This window comes from Pezoporus wallicus, unplaced genomic scaffold, assembly GCF_028554395.1.
Source record: "Pezoporus wallicus isolate ANWC-B61680 ecotype Strahan unplaced genomic scaffold, APGP_CSIRO_Pwel_v1 contig_7856, whole genome shotgun sequence".
NCBI lineage: Eukaryota > Metazoa > Chordata > Aves > Psittaciformes > Psittacidae > Pezoporus > Pezoporus wallicus.
The window spans coordinates 190622-217157 of NW_026639688.1; the positions used below are offsets into that span (position 1 = coordinate 190622).

The window sequence follows — 26536 nt, forward strand, 5'->3', positions numbered from 1 at the left end:
TGTGAAATTTAATATAGGAGGCAAGGGGGAGGGAGCGGGGCTGGATCCCGGATCCCGGCACATCCCCACTGGCTGCGAGCTTCATCCGACGCAAACCTAAACCCATCCATCAAAGAGCTCCCGTGTCCCGGCACGTGGTCGGCCCGAAAATCCTCTCCCCGTGCTGCATCATGAGCTCGGGGATCTGCTGGCACCCGGTGCTGGCCCTTAGCACATGTACCAGCATGGAGCAGGATGGGTGCAAGGAGCAGCAGGGGGTGGGGGAGCCCATTCAGCACAGCATCTTCATCCAGAGCACGCAGGGGTCCCTGCCCCACAGCGTGGGCCTCAGGAAGGGTGAAGGCCCCATCCATCCCTGTGGCAGTTGCCAGCCCAGAGAGCTCTGGTGGCCCCTGAGCTCCCAGCACCACAGGCTCATGCTGTTAATGAAGCAAACCCAGTGTGCAAGGTACAGGATGGCCCGGGGCTGGTGTGTCCCTGTTTACAGGCCACGCGCCTGCTGCAAACCCAGAGCACCAGGAAAGACCAATCCCTGCCCAAGGAACCTCTGCAGAACAGGGAAGGAGGCAAACCCCTTTCCCTTTGCCATGGGATGTGAAGGGGACAGCAGCCAGCTCAGCACAGACCTCAGCATCTTGCACCAGCTTTAACTGGGCCAAATGCTGCCCCAGGCTCAGCCCCAGCCCCACAGCAAGGAGCAGCCCCACAGCGGGCAATGACCACCCCATCCCACCCCAGGCACACAAGGGGATGCATGAAGGGACACAACAGCACCACCAGTGACCCCAAACCAGCCTCTCACTGCTGCTACAGACATACACCAGCTTCTAACACAAAACCATCCCAACACAGAGCACCCTCGGCCTCATCTCCAAGTGCCACAAAGGCAAGGCTGGGCAGGGCAAGGGATGCAGCTGCTCTGCTGCTTGTGGTGTCCCATTTCTGGCCAGAGGTTTTGCAGCCTGAGGCAGCACCAGCGATGGGAAAACTCTCTGGAAAACACCAGCACCAGGCCAGAGCAGTCCAAATGCATCACCGACTGTCCTGAGTCCATCGTTTCACTGCAGGCAAAGCAGGTCCATTACACACAGCCCACCTGGGGCCCAGCAAGGGCTAAATGGGTACATCCATCTCCTGCTCCCTGTCAGAGGCCGTCTGTGACAAGGTGCCAGTGCCCCCTGCAAGCAAGTGCCCTTTTCCTGCTGCCTTTTGAGATGCAAAGAGAGCAGCAGCCAGAGGCAGAGGATCGAGGATGACTGCAACCTCCTCGCCCTGAAAGCCCCTGTTTCTGGGGGGGTGTCTCCATAGAAATGGCTGCTGCAGTGAGGGCGAAAGGCTCCAGGGAGCAAACAGCCTCCTTCTCACGGAACGCAGCCCTCAGCCCTGCCTGCTCCCACAGGCAGTGCCAAAAGCACAGGACTTGGGTCCTCGTCCCAGCCCCACAGAGCCACGCGCAGCCACAGCATCGTGGAAATGAGTTTATTGACACGGAGGGCAGGTAAAGCCTGAAGAGCAACACAACTACGCGGCCAACGCTTGGATGAGCAGCGCGGTGGGAGAGGGCAACCACCACTGAGGGAGCCCAGGCTCTGCCCTGCAGTGCAGACACCCATGCATGCACCCAAAAAGCCGGGAAATCAGACAAGAGAAGGGGGTGCTCAGCAACCCCTCCTTGCATCAAAGCTACACCCTCCTCCCTGCCCCAACACGGCACCACACTCGGTGCCACCGGTGCTTCCGTACTTGCTCTGTGAATGACTGCTGCAGGATGCTCTGCAAATCACCTCCAGCACACACAGGCAGGGGCTCAAGGGCTGGATTGCTCCAGGCCTGCCCTACTTTTCCCCCAGCCAGAGCACAGGGGTTCCTAACACAGGGACATCACCTTCCTCGGGGTCCTGCAGCTCCAACCGGAGCTCCTCAGCTCTCTGTTGGAGCCTCTTCCAGGGCACTGTAGCCTTTTCCCTGCACTGACTTCCTGGTTGCAGACAATGCCAAAGCCCTGATGGACTATCTCCCACCATAAAACATGTATGGACTTCGAACGTGGCATCTAAAAAGGCAACATGGGGGTTGCTATGCGTAGGAGGCTTTGCTTGCTGGGGAGTAGATGGCATCAATGCATGCTGGGGAGGGCAAAGCCACTCTGGTTAGTGATACAAGCAGGACAAGCTATGGATGGAGCAAGGACATGCAAGAGGCTTTGCTTTCACTGCTGTTGCTGCAGCCCTTAGTGGTTGCAATGTGGCGAGTCCGCAGGCATGGACTGGAAAGGGAAGCAGTCTTGGCCTTAAGGAGAGATTGGAAAAGAGGGACCAGGTCATGGGGCTGCTCAGGACACGGGGTGAGAGCAGGAACCAAAACGGCCTCTGTGCTCCTGTGTGTCTCTGGGCACAAAGAGCCAAGCTGCACATGGAAGAAACACTTCCACCATCTGCTGGACTCTCAGCCCAGCCTGAAGGCCCCAGGCAGGCAGGGAGCAAACACCATAAGCCCAAAGCATCTCCCATCACACCACGGCCTGGGTTTTGGGGGACGGCACAGGGAGAAGGAGCTCCGGTCCCTTTGGCACCCGAGACACTGCCAGCAGCCACCCCCCTGTGCAGGGGCACAGTTGGATTTACCACCATGAGCCTCAGGGGTTAGCGCAGCGCTGGGTGAAGGTGGCACAGCTCAGAGGACAGCTGAGAAGGCAGTTTGGCCATAGCAGGCACGGAAAGCACAAGAAGAGGGGCTGCAGATGGGTGAGGATGCAGAGAGCATACCTGGAGCCTTTTGCTCTCAGAGTGGGCTCTTTTCCTTCATTTCATCCACCGCTGGCCTGGTACCAAGCCAGGTCTGCAGCTTCTCCCCACACAAAAGCAGCCTCACTTCTCCAATCAGCAGCTAATGAGCCAGGGAGATGGCTGGAGTGAAAACACCATCAAAAGCAGAGCTGAAGCTGTGAGTGTAGTAAAAAACCCCTCTATAAGGCTCCATCCGCCTCCACGGACCAAACTGATGGCTCTGTTCCTAATGCCCCGAGGCTGCGCTCACCCTGCTAGAGCCTGACATCCCTGCAAAGCTCCCCCACTACTTCCTTGGAATGACCTTCCCTTTAAGCCAATTCCAATAGAAAAAACTCAAAAAACCAACCCAAAAGTATAAAAATAGAAAATAAAGTGCAGTGTTAACGTTTTCGACACTTTTCACCTTGTTTTAATGAGCCGACGGATGGGTTTCTGCTTGTCTCTTTTTCCCCAATGAGTTTACAAAACCGGAATGCCTACGCCTAAAGCCATTTAGAAAACACTGGACATTGGCACAAGATGGAGAAGCCCACGAGAACGGACAAGGAGTGAGGGGCGAGGGGGACGTGGGAGTAGTCGAAGCAGTGGTTACAAACTCCATGGACGCTAAAAATACCAAAGGGGTTTGTTCCCTATCATCGTTAGCACGTGGATACTAATTGCTACCTTGAATCAGTGCCTTTGACTGACATCCTACACATGAATACAGCTGCTTCCAGTTAAGAGTGCTTTCCCCTGCGCTAGTGGTGAAGGAGGATCTGGGCACCCCTTTCTCCCGGCCTCCTTCCGCAGGGTGAGGCACAGGCTGATCTCCTGTTAGTTCTTCAAGATGGCATCGTAGGCCTGGTAGATGTACTGGGACACTTCGGGAGCTCGGCATTTCAGGGAGAGCTGCAAAGAGGAGAGGAGAGGTTAGCGGTGGTGCAAGGGGAGGCAGGAGCTTCCTACTGTCTCCAGGAAGGCAACTGGAAACATCTGACCTACAGCATGGGTTGCACGCACCATGGACGTGGCTGATGGCAGTCAACCTGAATATTTCTGCTTCGTCACCAAACTGCCTTTTCAGAGCTTGCTACAAGCAAGAGGAGGCACATGAAAGCAAACTCCCACTGTGGGCTTCCCAAACTCCTTAACAAATGTATGCGCCTCTGCACGCATGAAGGAAGGAGATGACGCCCCAAATCTGAGACAAGGGACTCGCTTGCTCTCATGCCATAAGTCACAGCACTAAACCTGGGGGCTCACTCCTGATGGACACAAAGTTGGCTGCTGTCAGCCCTGTCTAAGGCAAGGATCAGGCCGAGACCAGGTTTGCAGCATCAATCCTTGTGCAAACACTTTAAATCACCTTCCAATGCTCGCTCCCACCCAGGTTCTCAGACCATGGGTTTTTCTGGAAACCCCTGGAACAGCTTCCAACAGGAGCTAAATCCTTTAACACCAGGATGCTCAGACATGCAGGTGCCCGGAACAGAGAGCACCTTTGCACCAGCCCCAGGCTGATGCCAGCACAAGGCCAAAGAGGCTGTGACATCCAGACAGCCGGTCTGCGCTGCGGGAACACGGCAGGGCATAAATATGTCCTTGTTTGTGAGAGGGGGAAGGGCATCCTGGCAATGCTTCCTCGCTAATGTCTCTTGGCTTTATCTCTGGGTAACCTTGGCAAGTAGCTGCTCATTGCTGAGCGGGCATTATCCCAGCTCACTGGTAACAGAGCAGTGGAATCCTGTTGTTTCTCACTTGTTTTTCCCCAGTTCCGTGGGCATTCCTAACCTCCCCCCGTCAATTAACAGGATCTCCCCAACAAAACACACACACCAGGAGAAATCACTCTGTGTGTGATGCGAGTTAGAAAGATCCCAGCCTGCCCCATGTGCCCACTGCAGCCCAGCACCTCACCGTGTAGTTTGGGTTCCCCGGTTGAATGCGAAGCTCAGCCAAGATCCAGATGCCGTTGGTGAGTTTCAGGGACTGGTAGAGCATGTCCTGACCCTCCACGTTCCTCTTGGCAATGGTGTAGACATTGTTATTCTGCAGTTTGCTGGAGACAGTGTCTTCAGAGAGACGGAGGAAAAACACATCTGTTAATTCAGATTCATCATGGGCAGAGACAGGAGAGCCCAGAGGAGCAATCCCAGGATGCAAGCGCACAAGGAAACGCTGACTTTTGTCCCAGGGTTTTCCCTGGGGACAGGAGCAGACATGACACAAGGAGAAAAAAATTCCAGTTCATTCCTTTCAGGCTGTTAACCCTTGTGATGGATTGGCCCATCGTGCAGGGCTTTCACTTACTGCTCATTGCTCTGGGATGCTCAGGATTTACTGCCTTTATCAGTGTGAGTCTGCAGCTCAGAGGGTGGAAGAACTCTGCTTTATCTATAGCCCCCAACCAGCCCCAGGCAAGGGAACCTGGAGGTAGCCAGAAGATGAAGACAGAGAAGAACAAAGATCACTGCCTGAGGCTCACTTGGGAACCTGGTTCTAAGGTCCTGCGTCCCAACCATGACAGCTCCCTCCTGCTTCCCCCATGCACAGACACTTCTGACCAAACCAGTGTCCCACCAGGTAGTAAAAATCCTTCCCTTTCATTTTAAAGCCATTACTTGAAAGTGTAAAAACCCACAGACATCTGCCTCTAGACAGCACAGGACTGTGATACAGCTTTTAAGACCTCAGCACTCCCAGATGTGTGATTTCACCTGGAGGCCTGCATGGATGGAAGCACGACATGTTATTTCTACGGGGCCTTTCAAAGAAACAAGGACCCGGGCAAATATGCAGAGCACAAAGACCCAAATCAGTGGCCTCTGGCTGCCAAGGGGCAGCTTCTCAACATGGCATAGAGCAAACCTCAGTCTCTGGATGCCAGTAAGAGGGGCACGTTCCCACTCTGGACTCCCCCCATGGCAAGCATCACTGGCAAATTCTCATCCCTAGTGTCCGACAGGAGAAACTGAACTCATTCAAGCTCTCTGCTAGGGCAGGATGGAATGCCCTGTCTGTGCTGGGCCATTATCAGGAGGTTGTGCACTTCTGAAAGCAAGCAAGCGGGAGAAGTGGCCCTAAACCAATTTGTGCTGAAAGCCAAGAGATTGGGAATGTGGGATCCATTTCAAGGAGCACGAGGAGCAAGACAGCAGCAGAGAAGCAGCACAAAGTGACCGTGCAGCTCTAATCCGTCCCTGCACCTAACACCACCAAGATCTGCCAGCATCAGTGCTAGATTTGAGAATGGACACGAGTCTGTGCAAGTACAGGGAAGGACGAGAGAGGGAACATGTGCCAGGGAATGGTAGAAGCAGGAAAGAAAGAGCCTTGTGAATCTACACACTGATGCAGAGACTTGGACCCACTGCTTCTCCCCAGGGCAGTGTTGATAACCAGAGCTGCAGAGCAGCTCCACAGGCAGCCTGGACCCTTTGCCTGCAGCTGGGCTGAACCTCTTTGGTCCCCAGGCTTCAGAGCAGCCACATGCAGGTCGAGGAGGGTTCAGGCATCCAGCTACCCAGATACACTCAGATTTAGGTTTTCTCTCTTCCCCAGTTACTATGGAAACTGGCAGATATAAGTAACTGATGAGATCCTTTGCTTAAAAACCCTCATTCCCTCTGTCTCCTCCTCCCACCTCTACTCCTCCTCTATACAACAAACTCATCCAGATTTGGGAAATGGGGAATGCAGAGGAGTCCTCTGCTCGCACAGAGCATGGCTGGGAGAGACATCACACGCCAGGGATAAAGCCCAAGATCCCATCTCTTTGTGTCCCCCCAGCCAACGAGAGCAGCCTCCAGGGCTTTTAAAAGGCAGGGTTTTCAACAAGCACTGGCTCAGAGACTACATCCTCGTTTGCAAGGGATGGTGGTATTAACTGTGATTTTGTTTGCCCAGTTTTAACAGGCTGTGGTTAAACCTTACCAGTCTGAAGTCTCTCTGGACACATATCCTGGAAGTGGAACTGCTGGAAAGGGTTTCGGGCTTTCTCCAGTCATCCTTAGACCTGCTGGCAGCCATCTACCTATCCACTGTCACAGCAAAGGCATTCCCCAGGGAGCACGGGTGCAGGTTGGAAGCAAGGCTGCAACTGGGAAGCTGTAATTCTGGCAGCTGTGGAGCTGCTACCCCATTACACATCAGAGGAAAGGAGTGCTCCTGCTGCCCAGGGAGCTGTGCTCTGGGGGCACAGTGGGCGAGATGGGGCTGCAGAGCAACTACCCTTATGCCAGTCTTCAACTGACGGCACCTCCTGCACTTAAACAGCCTTGCCTTTGCTGGAGAGCAGATTTCCAAACAGGGACATGCTTGTAGGGGGATACAGGGAGGGAAACTGAGGCAAGACACTCCTAGGGAAGCCTGTTTTCCACCTCCCTGTCTGACCTCAGTTACTCTCTGAAGAGTGCAAGAAACCCTACCAAAACATACCCTGTCTCAAGCAGGCACCCACAGCAATGGTGAGCAGGCTCAAGTTCTGATGCTTGGCTTGCCTGGCTCCTCCTGCTCCTCTCTCAGCACAGTTGTGGGGACTGGTGAGACCCTACCCCTTCTTGCTCCCATCCCTCCTGTGCTCCCAGAGTGTCAGGATTCGGGATTTTGGAGATGGGGCAGAGTTGCTAAGCAACAGTGCCAGGCTGTGCCTGGCTGAAGGCAGGACTGCTAATGCCATGTGACAGCACAGCCTTTAAAAGATAAATACATTTAAAAAGGCAGATATTTGCTGGGAGCAGAGCACTGAGCCCAGCTCTGCTGCTCCCTCAGTGAGAGCACAGCACCCACCGGAGCCCTGCTCAGTGCACAACACAGGCAGAAGGAGGGCTGAGCCGTGCTGCTATGTGTGCCCCCTGACACATGGGGTCTGGTGACTGCAAACCAGAGCCACCTGAGTGCTCCTGCAAGTCAGCACAGTCTATGCCTGACCTTGTTAAGCAACTTTCTGCAGGGCTGCTTCTTTTGGCCCAAGGCTTGTTCTCAGAGCCTTCTTGAAGAACAATGTAAGGATACAGAAAGACTTCCCCATCCCCAAGGCCAGGGAAGCCTCTAACATCAGTCCATCTTTTAGGGTTGGTTTTTGGTTCTTTTCCTTTTCTTCTGCTTTTTAAACACACTTCTTTCCCTTTTCTTCTGCTTTTTAAACACACTTCTTTCCCTTGCCTCAGCCCAACAAGTGAACAGCACACATGGAAACACAGGCACATAGGGAAGAAAGCTGGACAAGGGCTACTCCTTTGCACTGAACTAATCCAGTTCTTTCCAACAGCACTCTCCTTCTGGGTAAAGCAAAGGACATGCTTAAATCCTCTACCCCTGCAACTTAAGAAGTTCACTTCAAACTCAAAGAGCCGAGATGCCCAGCTGGCAACAACAGTTTTCCCAGAGGACTCGCACAACTCAGGAGCAACACCACCAATACAGCTTCTTTTGAACTTGGGCCTTTGTGGTGTTCTGCACAAGCCCTGGATACGAGGAAGTAACATTTAATGACTATATTTTACGCTGTGGTAGCTGGAAACATCCCCATGGCATTCCCAGCAACAACTGAACGGTTCTGAGCATCCAGCCAAGAGCTGCATTAAAACACCAAATGCATTTGCAGACTCTGATCTAGTGGGGAGGCACTCTGGTCAATATTATGACAGTACACTCATTTCCAAGACATGGAATATACACGAGTTCTATAATTTATTAAACGATCAGGTTACTAGATTTGCACATCCAGAATAAGATCATACCAGAGAAGCTTGTGTATGATTATCCCTCGGGTTCCAGCAAGAATATCCAATTTCTCTTTGTTCTAGCATTAGCAAATTACTTGGGGAACCAAAGTGACCGCTGCGTTCCAATAAAGCCATAATGAATTCCAAACACTAATAACTGTTGTTTCACACCAAACTGTGGGGCAGAACAAGCAAACCCAAAGCTCTCAGAGCTACTGAAGAGCACAGCAACTAATTGCCCCTCCTGTCAGCTCATCCTCTTTCACTCCATGGGTTTGGGTAAGCAGGATTTAGAGAAAGGAAAACATTAAGTTAATCTGGTTTGTGTACTTTAACTTAACGTAACAGTCCTTTCAGATTCAATCAGACTTAGCATGTGCAAACAGGCAAAGCGAGCTCTAACGCGTGCTCAGACGCAGGGGAAACCTCACTTGGCACAGTGACACCAACTGCACCCAGATTATTGGGGATATAACAGTCTAGGGATCTATTTTCACGCACTAGATTCTTTTATTTTCATTAAGCCCACCCCAATTCAATTAACTTAGCACTGGATTCATAAGAGATGAGCATGTTTGGGTAGAGCCCTGACCTTGTGTTTCCATTAGAAGTTCTATTGCTGAAGATGGTTTGCTCCATGGAACTATCACAACCTCTTCCTAAGAGGCAGACACATGAAAGAGCTCCAGTGAATTCAAGATGTACAGTGCATCCTAAGTGCACCCTGACCCCATGATATATAATTCCAGAGAGACTTGTTCCTCCACAGCCATCCAGCTCCAACCCTAAAGAACAGCCTCAGACCACTGCCAGCTCTCACTGGTGGGAACTTGAGTCCCAGTAAGCACTCCTCTCTCACTGAGTCACTGGGAACTGTGGGAATACCTTCAAGGGTTCAGGATTTGCTTTCTGTTTGGAAACCAAAATGCTGGAGGCTGGGATCAAGAGTGGAGAGCCCTCACCATTGAAAGGCCCCAGAGCCTGGTACCTTAGGCTTCAGCCTGCAGCAGCCAAGGTTTTCTGGTTGTTCTGTGCCCTGCTACAGGGTGAGCTGCCAGGGACTGGAGCTTTCTCTGCCACCCTCATTGCAAACCATCAAAGCTTGAGTCAACCCTATTTGGCTCGGCTTGCGGGCACAGGATGGATCTTTTACCTGCAAAGGCCTGGGACACTGATTCACAGACAAGCATCTCCACTGATGGACTGTGTTTATCTCCTTTTTGCTTGAAGGAACAAAGGAAGGAATCTGGGCAAAAGCCTGCAGTACACACAGGAGGTGCTGTAAGGTGACTGCTGCACCGTGACAGACAGCTCTGGGTGCACATGAAACACACAAGCTGCTTTTTTTGACAGCTAAAATCCCTGTTCCAAGCCCCTTTCACTTTGGTCTAAAGAAAAAGGAATTCAAATTCCAGTTTCTCCATTGAATAAATCAGCATCCCCCGTTCAGCTGCTCAGCAGGGCCTCCTGCGTGTCTACACGTAACTTCAGCCCCACTTCTCACATGGCACACGAACAGCACAGATCTGAGCACTCAGGAAAGCAAAGGCTCTTTACAGTTAGAAAAGCAGGCACTGAGGGTGCAGGGACCACACTTCTGCTCAGCCCTCTGCCCAGGAGCAGACACATGTCACCTGGCACTCTGTCTACCCATCACCTGCGGCTGCCACGCAGCTCTGTTGCAGTGGCTGGCAGAGCTGCAATCAGGGCACATCAGCTGGGAGCAGAGGTATTTTCAGCTCCCAGCTTAATTCACGTCACTGAGCTGGAATCAGACTGAAGCATGAATGGTGTGCTGCGTCCTCGAGCCTCGACTCGCCACCAAGTGGGTGGGCTCACGCTCAGCATGAATTAGTTATCCCAGTGGATACGAGAGCAGGGATAAGGACTCGCACGGTGGCTGCACACCTCTGCAGAGCTGGCAGTGCTTGGAAGCTCTCTGCCTGTGCTGAAGGGCTGCAAAAACCCAGCGTCTCCCAAGGTTTAGTCAGGAGCCATTGAAATCTGGAGGCTTTGTTCTGCGCAGCTCTGCCACGGCAGCCCTTGTGTGCACCTTGTTTTATGTGCTGATGGGAGAGCTGCACGTGGTGGTATTTCATCAGTGAACAACAGAACTGCCACCAGCCCAAGTTGAGAGCTTTATTCTGGTTAAGCATCTCCTACGAGACAGTCTTTTGAAAATGAACCAGTCTTTCCTCCACAAAGATGAAAGATTTTATACCCAGAGTTACTATTCTGGGAAGAAAGGAGATGTCTTAAGACTATTTTCACTGGATTTAAGTGATCAAGACTGTGAATCTTGAAAGACTATTGCCCTACTGCAGCACACGGCCAGACACGCATCCTTGCTCTGGTATAAACTTGCAGCAAGATGGATTCAACTGTCAACACAGCTCATCCAGGTTGTCTGTGCCTCTGCCCTGCTGTGCACCACCAGCCACCTGCCACACTGAGAAGTCTCCATCCCTGAGGATGCTGGGAGCCCAGCACTCCATGGGGTTTGGGGTGATCCCTTTTCAGGCAAGGTTTGATGCTCTTAGGATGGTCCGTACTAGGGGAGGTTACACTTACATGAAATCAAGGTAAGCAGCAGACTCAGGCAGGGTTGCACTAGGGACTAAGATAAAGCACACAAGACCTTCCTAGTTTTCCCTCCTGCAAGGTATTGGCCTGCTCTGTGCCAAAGCCCAGGTGGTCAAGGAAGGAAATGGACACGTAGCTGCAAAAGGGAGGAGATGTCTGCAGCGGAAACACAAACCCAAAAGCCTCAGCAGATGGAAGTGTTTGAAATCTGTTTATGAGACATGACCCACTTTCTCTCATACATAAGCCAGAGAGGCTGGCAGGTCCTGCACGCCCCCGAGCATCCCGAGTGATGGACTGTGCTCAGGAGAGGCACTGCATCCAGGGCTCTTGCTAAAGCACTGAGAGAAGCCTCTTCCCACCCGAGTCCTGGCAATGGCTGCGGATAGCACTGCAGAGAAACCACCCGGCATTCCTGTGCTCTCCCTGCGAGCTAGTAACACATTCTCCACTGAGCATCACCAGTTCAGGCAGGCCTGGGCAAACAGCCTGGTCCTGAGCAGGCAAACCCTCCCCGAATGGTCTCAGAGGGAGAAGGGGGCTCAGGCCAGGCTGCAGGATCACAGTGCTCATCTTCCCAGCCATGCACACCCCCTTCTCTCCCTCCCAGTTACACCCTCCACTAGCCAGCACTGCAAGAGCCCAGTGCCAAACACTGCAAGTCACCAACAATTCTGATTTGAGATCCAAAGAGCCTCAGAGGGCACAGGCAGAGCATGGCTGGGGCAGGAGGCACTACCAGCAGCTGCACTGCGGTGCAGGGGAGAAGCTATGCCAAGCTCGTCAGAAGAAGAGAGGACTGGGGGAGGCGCAGAGGTTGTTCTCATTTGAAACCCCACAGTGAAATCAAGTCATAAGGTCCTCCAACAGCTGCTATTTTTTCCCCTCTCGCAGGGCTCCATCTTTTATATTCCAAAATAGTAATAATTACGAGTACAAAGAGACCCATAGTTTCTGTCTGCAACTGAAGCAAGAGGATATTTATCGTGTAATAGACAGGAGCAAATGAAAAGGTTACGGGGTTTGTAATCAATAGGGACAGGTTTTTTTCCTCTCTGATACAGAGCAGCTTTTGGTAGAATCACTTGGCTCCTGCCCAGAACCTCTTGAACGGGAATAAAGCTGCTACACTGGCCCCATTCCACTTTTTTACACTCCCTCATCCTTCAGCAGTAGTAAGGTCATACGTACAAGCAGGATGATCAGAGGCAACTAAACAGCTAAGCACAGGGGTGAACAGGACAGAGTATGATCAAAACACATCAATATATCAGCTGACAACAGCAGACCAAAGCTCTTCTTGTCCTCCATACATGTCAAACCATTTTCTAGTCTTTCACAACAGAAAGAACAAAGCAGATGCTAAATGGTGAAGTGACTGGCCCAGGATTATGCAGCAGGTTAAAGTCAGGGCTAGAACACACAGCAGCAGGACAGGATTGCTGAACAGCCCCAGCACCTGCTTCAGGCCTATTTAAATGAGCAGCTTTGCAGGGAAGCAAAGTATAAAAGAGGAAACAAGAATACAAGGGTCCAGAATGAAAGGGAAAAAGAAACAGGTAAAATCTAAAACCAGCATCTAAAGGACATCTAAAAGGATTTTAGATACTCTTTTATAGGGACCCAGCTAAAGTTTTTGCCTGAAACAAGCCCTAGGATCCAAGGCTGTTCTCTTCATAAGCCAAAGCTGTTCTGTTCAGAAGTGCAATACCCATCTATCCATTAGCCATAGCTATTAACAAGGTGATGTCTAGTGACCACATATCAAAAGTGCTCCCAGCGTGGCAGAATTAAGCTACTCACCAGCATTCAGGTGACAGTCTTTAATCTGGAACTGAAGCTCGTTTTCATTTGGAATATCCTTCCATGTTGCAAGGAAGACCTGGCGCTCTAGAAACAAGACAGACAATGAGCCCTCCTGGATCCTCACAGGACTGGAGCACTCATTAATTCACCATAGAATGTTACAAGGTAGACACACAAAAAGAGGTTTTGGTCACATTTTGTCCTGTCATGGAAAGGTCCAGAATTTGCTCCTATAACAACCTCAGTCTCACTGTAAGAGCAGCAAAGCTTGGATGGATTTTGAAACCCTCAAAGCAGAGGCAGTCTTTACCATATGAACTGTGTATGAACAGGGAACAGACAGGGTTTGACAAAAAGAAAGGAGATGCACACATTTAGGATGACAACAGTGAAAGCTGCTTTTTCCCCAGCCACTTCAAACAACTTAATATAGGTCATGAGGAATACATTAATTATAGTGGAAGTGGTATGGAGGCAAATTCTAGACCCATTTAAGTGGATCAAAACCTCAACACCCCAAACCATAAAAGCCCAAAACAAAACAAACACCCTCAAGGAAAATAGATTCACCCCTTATTTGGCAGACAGAACCAGAGCAGAGGACCCAGAGCAGAGTTCCTGTGACTACTGGAGCTGCAGCACAATGGGGCCAGGCTACCAAACCAGATCAATTCAGGCTGCTGAGAAGCACCAGTATGAAGGTCATGGCCAAGCACACATGAATCTCAGCTAGCCAGGTGCTGCAAGCACAGTCTGGCTGGAGGATGCTGACCACAGATCTAAAGGCACTCACCCATTTTGCCATCCTCTACAAAAAGCACGTTGAGAGGAATTAAGCAGCTGAAGTAAAAGACGTCAATGTTGTTTTTCACAGCCACCTGTTACAGAAGGAAACAAGGGGTTAATGTGGCTCTGTCAGCTGGAAGTCCAAAGGGATCCCAAGATTTCGAGCAGCCTCATCGCCTTCCCATGCACCCTGCAGTGCTCTCTCTCAGCAGAGGCCAGCTCTGAACGTTGAGATTATCTGGAGAGATGTTATTGAGCTTCTGGTTAGTTTCAGACAAGGCTCAGTCCCACCACTCTGCTCACCCCATTTTCACTAAAAGCTGCTCAATCCTCTCCTGTGAGCTTCTCAGCACGCTGCTTCAGAGCCAATTGCACTGATGGAGTCACAGCCAGCACCCCTGCTCTTTCCTGCTCTTCTTCAGCCTCTCCTTCCCTGTGCTTCTTCCACCTCTGAGGTATGTTCATACCTCTCAGCTGCACACAGCTACTATCATGTCTGTCATACTGCACATGAGCTTCCCCACCACCCTCTTTGCCACCTCACTCTTGCAAGTCCCCTGCTCCAATCCCCTATGCATTCTTTATTTTCACCCCCATTTCTTCATTTTCCACCTCCTTGATTAGTCTTGTCTCAGTCCACACTTTCCAGAGAGCTTGAAGTGGGTCCACTGCCTGCACCTTCCTTGCAGCATCTCCTAAGTCTCCTGCCTTTACATGAGTGAAAGTGATGCAGTGAATGCGTGCTGGGTGTTGATTCCTGGAAGAAAGCCCTGCTACAGAGCAATCAGGGCAGGTAAAAAAAGATCACTTGACAGAAGACTTAATTCTCAGTGTCACTGAACTCCACCAGCCAGGGAGATTCACTGGAATGCCTTTTATCACACATGCTTGCCACGTTACCCACTAATCTCTCCTAAAACAGAGAGCAACCTTACGTTCACTTTTCCCCAGGCTGAGAGCTGATGGTTCAGCAGGAGCAGCCTGGAGGTCTGAGAAAGTGCACTGTCATAATATAGCACAGGAAAAGGGAGCTCTGGGCTTTATTTCTATGCCTCTCACGCTCTCCTCACATCCTCCCACACAGCCATAGCCTGCCATGGGAATAGAGTTCAGCAGACACCTGCCATTGCTTGCAATGAGTGAAACTTCGCCTGTAAGAGACTGAGAATGGAAGTTGTGTGGGGAGCCCTGAATTTCAGGAGCTGTTTGAGCTCTTACTTCCTTTGAAAAACCCCAGAAGGAGTTCTCCAACTTGTCAGCCAGCTGAAACACAAACCACACCATGCTAAATGCTGAGCCAAAGAAATAAATCTGCTGCTACAAAAGAGGTGTGCCAAGACAAACTCCAGTCACATTAATAATTACATATATTAGTGCCCTGCTGAGAAATTCTATTATCTATAGGAGCAGGTTTAGAAAGACATCCCCAAATGTCTGTAAAACCAGCTGCAGATAGAGAAGGGAGGGGAATAAACCAGGGAATTCAAACCCAAGTCAGCTGATTAGACATGCATGCAAGCCAGAGGATAAGTGGTAGGAGATCAAGCTCCTGAACAAACCCTTATAGCACTTGGGAAGGCCCCTGAAGGACAAAGAACAGCAGAAAGGCAGTTGTGATAGTCTGTGGGGCTCCTGCTTTCAGCCATCACTAAAGGTAGTAGCTTATATTTAATTCCCCCAGTGCAAACCAGCTTAAGGAAGGATTAATTTAAAGCCATCTAAAACCATGTAAATGATGGAGCAACCTAGGAAAAAAAAAGGGAAACTGTCCTCTGAAACAGGGAGCTGTAATGTGCTTTGACTGCTGGAGTTGTACCTGCAAGTTGGAGTGTCCAGTGTTTGAGCTATAGGCTCCAAAGCCAGAGGGGTAAAAGCAGATTTGGTGGATGGATGGACTTAAGTGATTCACCTCTGCAAAATGTGATCAGACAGGCTGAGCAGCCAAAAATGCACCTCTCAGTCTGGGAGGGGAGGGCTGGGGGAGACAGCAGTGTAGCCATTCCATAGCTATGCTCGGATGTAAGGCATGGAGATGAGCCAGAAGAGGGAAAATCTGGGCTAAACACCTGGGAAAACTCAGTAGTGAGAATTACTAAGCAGCACAAAATACTCTTGAGGAAGAGAGGAGCTCCAGTACTTGGAGTATTTAAAATCAACCTTGACAATGCTCTCAGTAAGAGGATCTGTAGAAAAACAACAAAGCATAGCAGGCACTACACTGTGTGACCCAAGATTTTTTCCAACTCTGATTTAATGATTAATTGCCTTGCCTTAGAATTAGCTTTTGTAGCTAATTGTTGTTGCCATACAACAACAGTTTCTTACAAGAGGGGCTGGAAAGCAGAGCTTTCTCTTCAGTCACGGTTCTAGAGGCACACTCCAAATTAATATGCTAACCCTGTCCCTGCAGTTATAAGGATGCTATAAAAAGGTATCTGCTGACCTGCTTCTCAACTCTGCAGAAACATACTGAGTAAGCTGCTTTGGCTATACTCTGGAGAGCTACCCAATTAAGATGCTCTGAAATGCAATTTCTCCCCAGCAAAGAAAAGCAAGCCACATGCCAGCCTTCCTCCCAGACTGCATCATCATTGGGTTCAGGAATGACATCACGTGTCACCTTGCAAGTGTCTGTAATGATGCAGAAGCCAGCTGTTACAAATAACACTTGCAAATGGGAAAGGGAAAAGCTACAGTCTCCTTAAACCTACAGCACTAGGACAAAACTAGTAAGCTTTTCATTCATCACCACATACTGCCCCTCAACAGCCAGGCATGCACTGTTAATTCTGTGATCCCCAAGACAAAGCACCTGCAGATACCTGGATGGGCAAACTTGCAGCAAGGGGAAAGCTAAGAGGCCCTACCAGCTGGTAACAGTTTACCAAGGTCATGCTTTAACCTCTGCACTGTCACATGGGGAGCATCCAATGCCATCTGAGAGGCTACAAAAGCACCTGCAGGCAGACAGCACATCCACAGCACTGCCTGTGAGAAACTGAGTAGCTAATAACAGTGACTTGCCAAAAAAATCGGTGCTCCTCAGATGGGAACATCAGCCTGAGACAATCAATGGCATTTCAAGTGATACCAGTAGCTGAAACCTCTCTCCAGGTTGGACTTCTTGTAAGGAACCTCCACTTGCATTCAATAAACCCTCCAGTCCAGACTAACTTTGCCTGTCTCTGCAGCATTAACCTGCTGACCTGGCCATGAACTATTAAATCTTTAGCTTGACCTTCAGCTTCAGACATTTGAGAGCTGAAACGGAAGCATTTCCAACAAAAAATGGCTTTCCATCTGTGAGCCTTCTGAAAGGAGGAACAAAATATTACTACCTTGTGAATTTAGTCATGCAGACTACAAAGCTGCTGAGGGATAAAAGTCAAAAGGTGCCAGATTTTCATGTGATGCTTCACTGTTAAAGAGGTGTGAGCACCGGGTTCCCAATCACTTACATCTTGTTCATGATCTGCCTAGAGGAAGCAGCACTTCTAGAAATAATCCCTGGGACACACTTGCTCATCTTGCAGCATGAGCACCCTTCTGTTGTCCTTTCTTGCAGTGCAACCCTCCGATAGCCAACACATGGTATTTTGGGGTAGAGGTACCTCATGAGTTATTTTCTTCAACAGTGTGGGTTTCTGATGCTTTAAATCCCAGACTTCAGCATAAGAAGTGACTTTCAAAGTCAAGTCTGAAAGCAACACAGATGCTTTCCATCAGCAGCAAGCACACAACATACCCACTTGGAATCCCATTAGCACCTACACTAAATTAAGGATTTACTTCAAGTTGGGTTTTGCTTTAGAGCCTGGTAACAGCCAAACTGTTAAGGAGAGAACAACTCTCCTCTGCAGAGACTTTTCTACCTCTGCTAGCACGAAGGCATGGTTTATTCTGTGACAGTTTGCTGTTCTGGCTGTCAGATGCCCCCAGGGAGTGCTAGCTACTTCAGTTTGTTTGACTGGTAGATTCCTCAGGATCTGGGGGGTGCTTGACAGTCGCTGCTCTACCTAAAGGCAGGAGTATTAAGCCTGGGCAGTGGTGCTGTGCACAGACAGCAAGGGTGGGTGCTGAGCCTGCCATCTCCAGGCATGCTGCTTACGTCAATGGTCAGGGAACAGTGAGTTACTGGGAGGGTTATGCTCCCATGTGTGCCTGGCTGTACTCGAGGTTCAAAATGTACACTCTTATCAAATGTGCTGCACCATGTGGCAGACCTACCCTTCAGCAGCAAGCTAACAGCCTTCCACAGCTGAGCTAGGAACTGGCCGCAGATGCCAAGCTGTGATCCAAGTCCTTCATTCAGGGTGCTCCCAGGAGGGCTCTCTGCTGGAATCAGACCCTTACAAGTAGAGCCTGTTAAAAAGCAACCTAGGCAACAAACCCAAGAAAACACCTTCCACATCTAGCTACCCAAGGCTGCTCTGTGGTGGTTGGTCCAGTCATTCTGACTCCGCTCACACACAGGCTGATAGCGTGCCATTTATTAAGTAGGCTCTGAAGGGAGAATATCTGCTGGCTGGACTCACTGCTCACGCCTGTTCTCAGCCTTGCTTTTATGGAGAGATGACTGTGTGGAATCTGTTTCCAAGTACTGAGAGCTCTGTATTTGTGACCTGAGGTACATTAACACTTCTGATGAATGAAAGCTCCAGGGGTTCTGCATTGCAAGTGAAACACTGAAGAGTGGAGGAGCGCAGGTGATGAGTTACAGCAGAACTGAGCATGGAAGAGGAAATACGATATTGCAATAGCAAGACTGATCTTTTCTCAATGAAGAAACTGCAACTTCATCTGCCTTTCTAAAAGGTTTTGCCAACCTCACTGGAAGAAATAAGTGTTCACACTGCTAGCAGCAAGGGAGAGGTCTGTGTATCCAAGTGTCACTTTGGAGGAAAAAGCGCAGCTGGCAGATCCTTCCCTTTCAATACTCACCAGATCATTTTACAGGCATTTTGGAAAACTGAAGCTCTGCTTCTTTCAGTTGCATGCTCAGTAGCTGCAACAAAGAGCCCTGCCAGTTGACAGCAGGTAATGCTGGGGAATGTAACACATTGATTGTCAGTTCTGAATGTGGATCCCAAGAGAATGGCAATGCTCCAGGCTCAGACTCGACACTGCTCTGGGAGTCCCTGAGGCTTGTTTTCAATTGTATTGTCTCCTGCAAGTGGTTACCACCTCACAGAATTGATTATCGTATTTGTGCCATGACAGGCCAGGCCTGAGCTCTGAAGCTCTCGCAACAGGCTGGGTCCTCACCCATTTCCAGGGTCAAGGGAGCAATTCTCATGTACCCAAATGAACAAATCGGGTATTCCGATTTCACAACCCTTGAAAGACCATTTATTAGGAGCAGAGGTTTTCTTTAGCATAGAAAGGCTCTCATTCCAGGCATTTTCTTATTCCAAATTTGACTCAAAGTATCTGGAAGGAGTTAATGCTCCTCACCAATGCAAATGCCTATTTCAGAACCCATTTTCCTCCTTGCCACCATGTGTGTGAGAGCTCAAGGTCTCAAAGATACCTCACCCACCACATCTGTTTCACTAGGTACAACCCTGACTACATGTCAGCAGAGGGGTATCACTGCTTTGATTGTCAAAAGGCAACTACAGGACCCTGTACAACTAATAGTCATCTCCTTGGCTATCAGATACAGAGCTCAATGCAGCCTCTTGTACACCTTGGGCAAGAACTTGTTATCATTTACTAGCGCTGCGCTCTGCAGAGACAGCTCTGGGCAGGGGAACCACAGCACCTACAAGTGCCAAGTAGCCTCTGAAGGGCTGACAGGGCACTGCAAGAGCATCCCCAAGCAGAATTTAGCAGTGCACAAATAACTAAGTCAGATTTTCTTTAGCAACTGGTGCACTCCAAAGGCATCCATCAGCAGCTTTTAAATCTGCAAGAGGCAAAAAATGATGAGCCAGAAAGCAGAGGCTGGAGTCCATTCAGCCCCCTACAGTGCTCTGTCCAGTCTAACTCTACCCTCTGAATAAATCATTGCTTGATTGGGGCTTGAATCTGAGTTAACAGGTCCAGAAAATGATCATCTCTACTTTAGGATGGGAGGGAGAAGCCTGGCATTCAGCCTCACAAGATGCAAGGTGACTGGTGAACAGAAGACTTCTGTTATATTTTACCCAAGAAAGCCTCTGAAGATATTTCAGTCTTCCTCATCTTCTTGTAAAATGGCCCTTTGTTAACTTGCCACGTATTTCAGTCTCTTTCCATGATTACAAATGTTAAGATTAAACCAGCTGTACTGGGCAAAAAAGTAGAAATGGTAATAAAAATAACCTGAACAAGACTTGAATTCATTACTTTTGAAATAGTTGCCTAAGGACGTACAACTAGGCTTTGAAGCTTCTAATTTACATGACAAAAGTTGAAAGCTATCAGTTTAGCTACTTCAGGAGTTATTTTTCTTGTTACTAGAACAACAAAAACCCCACCAGAACAGATGAACATAAGGTCCTGAGGTTCAAACCAGCCCTGCATCTACTTCAATGTTCCCCAGCTCAGAAAAACCACATTAAGCAAATTCAACTTGATGAGTGTTTTGGTTCTTCAATGAATACAGGAACATTTGTATTCTCTACTCCTATATTATGCTATAAATTGTTCCCTAAGTAGGTCACCAAAACGATTTCTGAATGTTTTAAGATAGATAATTCCTACGTGAACTCACAAAACAAAACCAGAGCCTTGGCTGTCAGGGCAATGACAGATCTCCATCAAACCCACTGCTGTCAAAAAAGTAAGGGGAGTGCTCTTTTTAACTTGGCATCTGCTATCATGATTCAACTCTTTGCAGAGAAATATACTATTACTCCATATGGCAGCTTCCCCAATTGTAAAAGGGCAGCCAACTTCTATGGCAATGAGAGAGCTAGCAAATTTGCAATGAAGTCTGGCACTAATGAATGCTCTGCTGTCTCAATATAAGGTAGTTGGAGGTTTCCTCGCATGTTTTTTCTTTGCTTTGTTCTAGCAGAAGATGCTGCTGCAAGAAACAAACTGTGTTCTGATTCCTTTGGAGACTGACTAATCCAAATACTCCACTTCCTTCCTGATCAAAGGAAGCAGCAACTTGAGAGTGCCTCTGTGAGAGTCCCCAGCGTTATGGCAGATGACAACTGTCACCTCCTAGAGCCTTCCAAACTTCCTTCAGAGCAGGAGGTAGACTTTACCACGTCTGACCCAAATGCAGTAATACAGACTCATCCTCATGACCTGGATACAGAGGGAATCCAGCTTTTCCACAAGCTGGAAGGGCCCTCTGTGGAAGACAAGCACATGTAATTCATACACTGTCCACATGCTCCATCGCATGACTGAGCTCAGAGCCCGAGTGTAGGACTGCTCGTTTGAGCGCCAGAGAAGCTATTTCGAGCTGTTTGCCCAAAGACTCATCAATAAGTCATAAGCCCCAGAATGGAAGTCAAAAGAAGGGAAAAAAAACCCAGTTGCTCAAGCAGAATAAATAGTAACTTCATTGCATTCTCTTAATCTAAAAAGAGAATGAGCTACTTCAAAATATTCCCCTCTATGGGCTGCTACGCTACAGGAACACAACCGAGTTCCATCTCCTGGAGACTGGAGGCAAGTGAGGTGTGCTACAGAGCAAGTTAACCACATCTTTGGAATACTGGGAAAACCATCCTGGAGGACCCAGCTACACAGAGAAGAGGCAGGAGTCCCTCACTGAGCTCCATTCCACAGTGGCTGCACACGGGAGGTAGAACTGTCTGCCTGAGAAGTACTTCAAGACCAACACCCTTGAGGCACATCAGGACTGCTGGAGACAATCTCTGGTCAAAACCAGAGGGGAGCATCTTCCTGGATCTGGTGTGGGTTTATTTATCAGATTGGCAGCCCAGTCTGATAAAAAGCCTCATCTAGGGAATGCTGTCCCTGACATGCAGCAACAGCCTCATTAATGAAACATTAGCTGCTCACGTCATTTCTCCTCTGCCTTTCCTGGAACATCTTGTTTGCCTTGGATTAAGCTATCTGGGGCAGGGATGTGCCAATTTCTTTGTAAAGCACCCTCAAGTTAAGAGCACTAAAGAAGTATTAATCACTCAGTAGTTGCCATCTTTCCTGCAATTCCTTTAATTGCCTCAATTCTTGGTGACAGCTCTTGCTGCCTCCTCCACCCCAGGCATGCACTTTCTCTGTTCAGACCAGTTCGTAAGTCTGCCTAGTTACCCTACACACATGGTATTTTGTTCCTAGAGTCTTACCACATTGTGTTGGGCTGAACAAGCTGGGCTGAGCACCTGCTGCTCTCTCCCCCTGTATAGAATGAGCCAATCCTTACCTGGAGATTGTTCAGAGGCTCCATTTTCATGACTGGTCCCAAAGTGTTGAGGGGCAGGGAGACATCAATACTTTGGTTTGGCATCAGAGGTGTGTGAATGGCCAGTGGGGTGCTTGGGATGACCCCAAAGCTGAGCAAGAGAAAAACAGAGGCAATGAGAGCAGCACTGCATTGACCAGCACCTACTCCTCTTTTGCCAAGCACAAGCTGATTCGCCTTCCATTACTCCTGAGCTGCCCCTGCTGTCACTCAAAGGGAGGAACACAGCTCAAAACAGCACTCAAAGTAGGACAAAGCATAGGAAACTCAATCAGGTCGGCCTCACTGCAATGTGCACCATCCTGCCCAGGGGACCAGCATCTGGGAACTCTTCCATTACCCACACCATACTGGTCTATGTGCTGAGCAGCAGCCTGCCCAGCAAGGAGCAGCCCCTGACCTCAAACTTGGGCCTCTTGGCTTACTCTTACAGAGCTGTAGAGCACTGCAAACAGAGTGTATCACACACACTCCACGGCTATTGTATCTTTGGGAGCTCTGGAAGAAGGAACTGAAGCCAACACAGAACAAATAGCCAAGGAGGTTTGTAGCAGAGCACTGCAGAACAAATGAATCAACACAGCCAGCTGTCTGGTCCCAAATGACAGTGTCTGGCTCTGTTGCTTGGTTTGAGGCTCCTTCAGCTGGGGCTATATACCACCATAGAAAAGCAAATGGTTACTTGCCCTTCAGTCCAAGAGGCATTTAATTCCACAGGCATCTCTACTTCATGTGGATAAGAGGGAAGCAGCTAACATTTACCATAACACCTCTGTACTATGTACTAGCTTCGTTTCAAAACGAGATGCAAGCACAGATTCATAACACAGTCTGTCCACTCACAACTGTGTTTCTCTTTAGCAGAATTCACATGAGCTCAGAAGTGATATTTACAGCAACAAAAACATAGGTGTGTACTTCTATTTTACCCACTACGAAACTGAGACTGCCTCTGCACGGTGCATGTGCATTGGGTTTGTCACTCTCAGAAACCAGGAGATGCCCATTCTTTGTTCTCTTTATTTTCAGCCTTAGGGAGCTGAAACAAGAATATTCTCAGCAAGGGCCTACCCACGTGGTTTGCCTTTTGCAGCCATTTCACCTTGGGGGATATAAGCCCTAGTGTTTTCCCTAAGACTCAGAGGGAAAACAAAGTTGTATTTTGCTACTAAGTGCCTGGTATTCCAGCACGCTAGAGCTTTAGCTTTCTTTCCTTTTTTTTTAGGGCTTTATCCCAAGACTGCAGTGAATGTGATTAGTAGCAGCAGGAGAGGGGGAAACGCAATAGAAACCTCCGAGTTGCAAGCCTTAATATTTAGACCTAAACTGCCAGCCCACTGCAGCTCTTTCCAATGCACCAGCCACCGTGGAAAGCTGTGGCAGGAGAACAGTATTTGTAGAAGAGTAAACAGTAGTAGGTTGTATACAGAATGTGTGCTGAGATGCTGCAAAGGGAGAAGCTGCTGGTTTACTGTACAGTATTTAAACTTGCTGCATCCTTGAGAAGTACTGTGGAGGTGTGGCTAGAACACAGCTTGATGTATGGGGAAAAATCACAAGCAAACCAGCTTTTTTTCAGGCCAATTTGCATGAAGTATTTGCACACAGCAGCTTAGCAAAACTCTCCAGAAAATACAGCAGTCCAGGGAGAACATTTACTAAGACTTAGTTAGCATAATGACTTTTGTAAGTAAATCTTCTTCGTCCCAAGAAATCCCACATTTGCAAGGCTAACAGTGATATTAAAGAGACAGTTTCAGTGGATCTGCAGTACAGAGAACCCTTTTCCAGCAAAAGGATATTAAGAAATATGGGGAGCATTTCAGTCACAAGATAACCTTCACATTCTTAACAAGAAGCAGGCTGGTCCTTGCTCAAGATAACACAGAGCAAACCACAAGATAAGCTGACTAGGAAGGCTTATTTGTGGGAAGGCACCATGGCTGTACTGCCATGTCATGTCTTTTGGCTGAGATGGGTTTCAGAGAACAATCTGTATGCTCCAAACACTCAAGTGGCTGCTCCTTCTGACAAAATTGTTTTGCTGCCAATTAGAGGGAAAACATGTGCCACAGGCTCTTAACTTGCAACTTCTTCCCTGACAAATAGCTTTATTAATGAGACCTGTATTTCCAGACAGTCTGAGGGGCAGCACAGCAATTAAGTCAGGAGGTGGAGGCATTACAGACTGATACTTGTGCTGCTCAAATGCTTGCCTGTTTATGCTCTTGCTTTCCTCGGGGCTCTTACTGGCTATAAAACCACTAACCTGCCTAACAACTCATGAGGCTCCTTTAAAACTCTGCAGAGATTAAATGGGGGAGATGCTGTTTCAGAGCTAGGAGACCGTCTGCTGCCCATTGCCTCACAGATTTATCAGTCTGTATTTCCAGGCATTTCACACAATTGGGGTGTGATGGAGAGCTCAGGCTGCATCATACAGCTGTTTCCATAACTGCATCATATACCTACATAAAAGTCCTCCCTGTATCTATCCACGTAGACACAGACTCCTTTCATAGGAGCATGCAATCATTTTAACAGAGGAAGTGGATTGATTTCTCACCTGTTCTTATTGAACTGAATGGCAAAGTCGGTCATGTGCTGCAAAGCCTTGTTGGTAAAGTTCATCTCCATGTAGATGTGTCCCTGCCTGTGACTGAATGTGCCTGAGATCTCCAGTCCTTTAGCCTTCACTGCAGGCAACCAAACCTTGAACACAAGAGATGTCATTCAGCATAAGTCTGGCCTGAAGGTAACAAACAAGTGCAGTTCTCCAAGCAACAAAGTCCTGAGTCTGGAAATTCAGCTACATTGACGCATCAAGCCCACAAATGCTAAGGAAACACTACAGGGAAGACACAACATGGGGTGTTGAAAGGATCAAGCTCACCAATGAGTAATAAGCTCACTGCTCCTAATCTGTATTTGCCCACAGTACTCACATTAAGAATTCAAATATACTATAGCATTAGTGTGCACAAAACAGGGAAAGCTTGTGTCCATCACACTAATGCAACACTTACCAAGTCTGCTGATGGACAGGCTTCTCCAAGGACATGTTGGGCTATTAGAGGCAGGACAACACTAAAGTTTGAACCAAATAAAATCACAGGGCTGATACTACTACCTGCCTGGGTTCTGAATTCCCAAACCATCTCTGTGGGAAAAACCCAGACCCACATTTGAGTGGTGCAAGATGAAGTACTTCTTAGCTCAAAATTACTGGGGTCTTTCGTACTCGGTCTTACATACGGTGTACTATTTACTAGCAAGCTAAAGACCAAAAGCTTTGAGTACGCTCTGCAGTACCTTGAGATCCTAGATTTCATAGGATGACTTAGGCTTACTCATCCATTGAGTGTTTAATCAGGGTGCTGAGTTTTGTTTATTCCCTTTCAGGCATGAAAGGCTGAATCTGAGCTCCCCCACAGCCTGTTGGCAGAACCACATTCTGTATCTCACAAGCCCTTCAGACTAAGCACACTTCAGTCACTGCATCTGTGATCTCTGTCACTAACAGAGCGTTTCTCTGCATTACGCTGCAGTGTGCTCATCAATCACGTGGTTTTACCTTCACTGTCACACTGGATTCCTCCAAATAAACGTATCTTCTATGAAAGCTGGAGCAAATTGCATCCCGCCCTCAGTTTCCTGGGGAAGCTTGCTAAGAAGCAGGTCTCCAGGAAAGAGCTGCTTGCACAAAATTGAGATTCTTTTATCTTACAAGGGCTGGTCTTTGGAGTAATATTATTACAGGAAAAATGAGGGAACTGCTAAAGACACAGAAGTATATAACTTACAATTACCACGGTCTCCAACACAGTTACACTGCCTGAGCATCCCTAATGGGACTGAGTTGAATTGGGTGCCCCAATAGCACAAGAGACCCACAATAAAGGGGACAAGCGAGCAACCTCTGACTTCTTGTAGCCCAAGGTAAGGCAATATACTGAGGATGATTCTTTTTCCTTACGTACAGACTTTGGAGCCACATATCCTCCAGGAGCCATGCCTATACCAGAGGAGAGCTCGAAGAGATCATTGAGTCCACTGCTCACCACGGCCGGGGTGGGTGAAGGGGCAAAGGTGGCCGGCACAGAGGAGGGAATGTAGGTCTGCCCCACCTGGAGGGGGTAGAAAAAACAAGCACTGATTAACATCACGCATGAAGAGCACTACTTATTAAATAAAGCACAAATTCAGGCAATATACTCAATATTTTAAAGCCGTTTGCAGCTTCCCTGCTGAATTATCAATAGTGCTAAATAATGCATTTGAATCCCAAAGCTCCTGGCAACTAATCCCTACACTTGGCTATCGCCTCAACCATGCAATAGCTTTCACATCATTTCTTATAGCTCCAGTTACCTATTCCCACTGTAGAGGAATCCTTCTTCTCCATCTCTCCTCCTCATAAAAACAATATGCTTTGTGGATCTACCCTATATAAACCCAGGGGAAAGAAAAACACGCTTCAAATCTTCCCCCAA

The 26536-nt window shown here is 48.6% G+C and overlaps 1 protein-coding gene across 1 annotated transcript in view; it reads right to left on the bottom strand.

Annotated features, from left to right (window-relative positions):
• Positions 1 to 3442: 3442 nt before the first annotated feature.
• Positions 3443 to 26536, bottom strand: part of AP2B1 (adaptor related protein complex 2 subunit beta 1) — a 76954-nt gene continuing 53860 nt past the window's right edge. The window contains exons 16-22 of the mRNA XM_057415500.1: positions 26024 to 26170; positions 24610 to 24755; positions 22005 to 22134; positions 13680 to 13764; positions 12884 to 12970; positions 4689 to 4843; positions 3443 to 3680 (exon numbers count right to left, since the gene is read on the bottom strand). Of these exons, the coding sequence (XP_057271483.1) occupies positions 3606 to 3680; positions 4689 to 4843; positions 12884 to 12970; positions 13680 to 13764; positions 22005 to 22134; positions 24610 to 24755; positions 26024 to 26170 (825 nt within the window). The 3' untranslated portion in view covers positions 3443 to 3605. The remainder of the gene's footprint in view (positions 3681 to 4688; positions 4844 to 12883; positions 12971 to 13679; positions 13765 to 22004; positions 22135 to 24609; positions 24756 to 26023; positions 26171 to 26536) is intronic.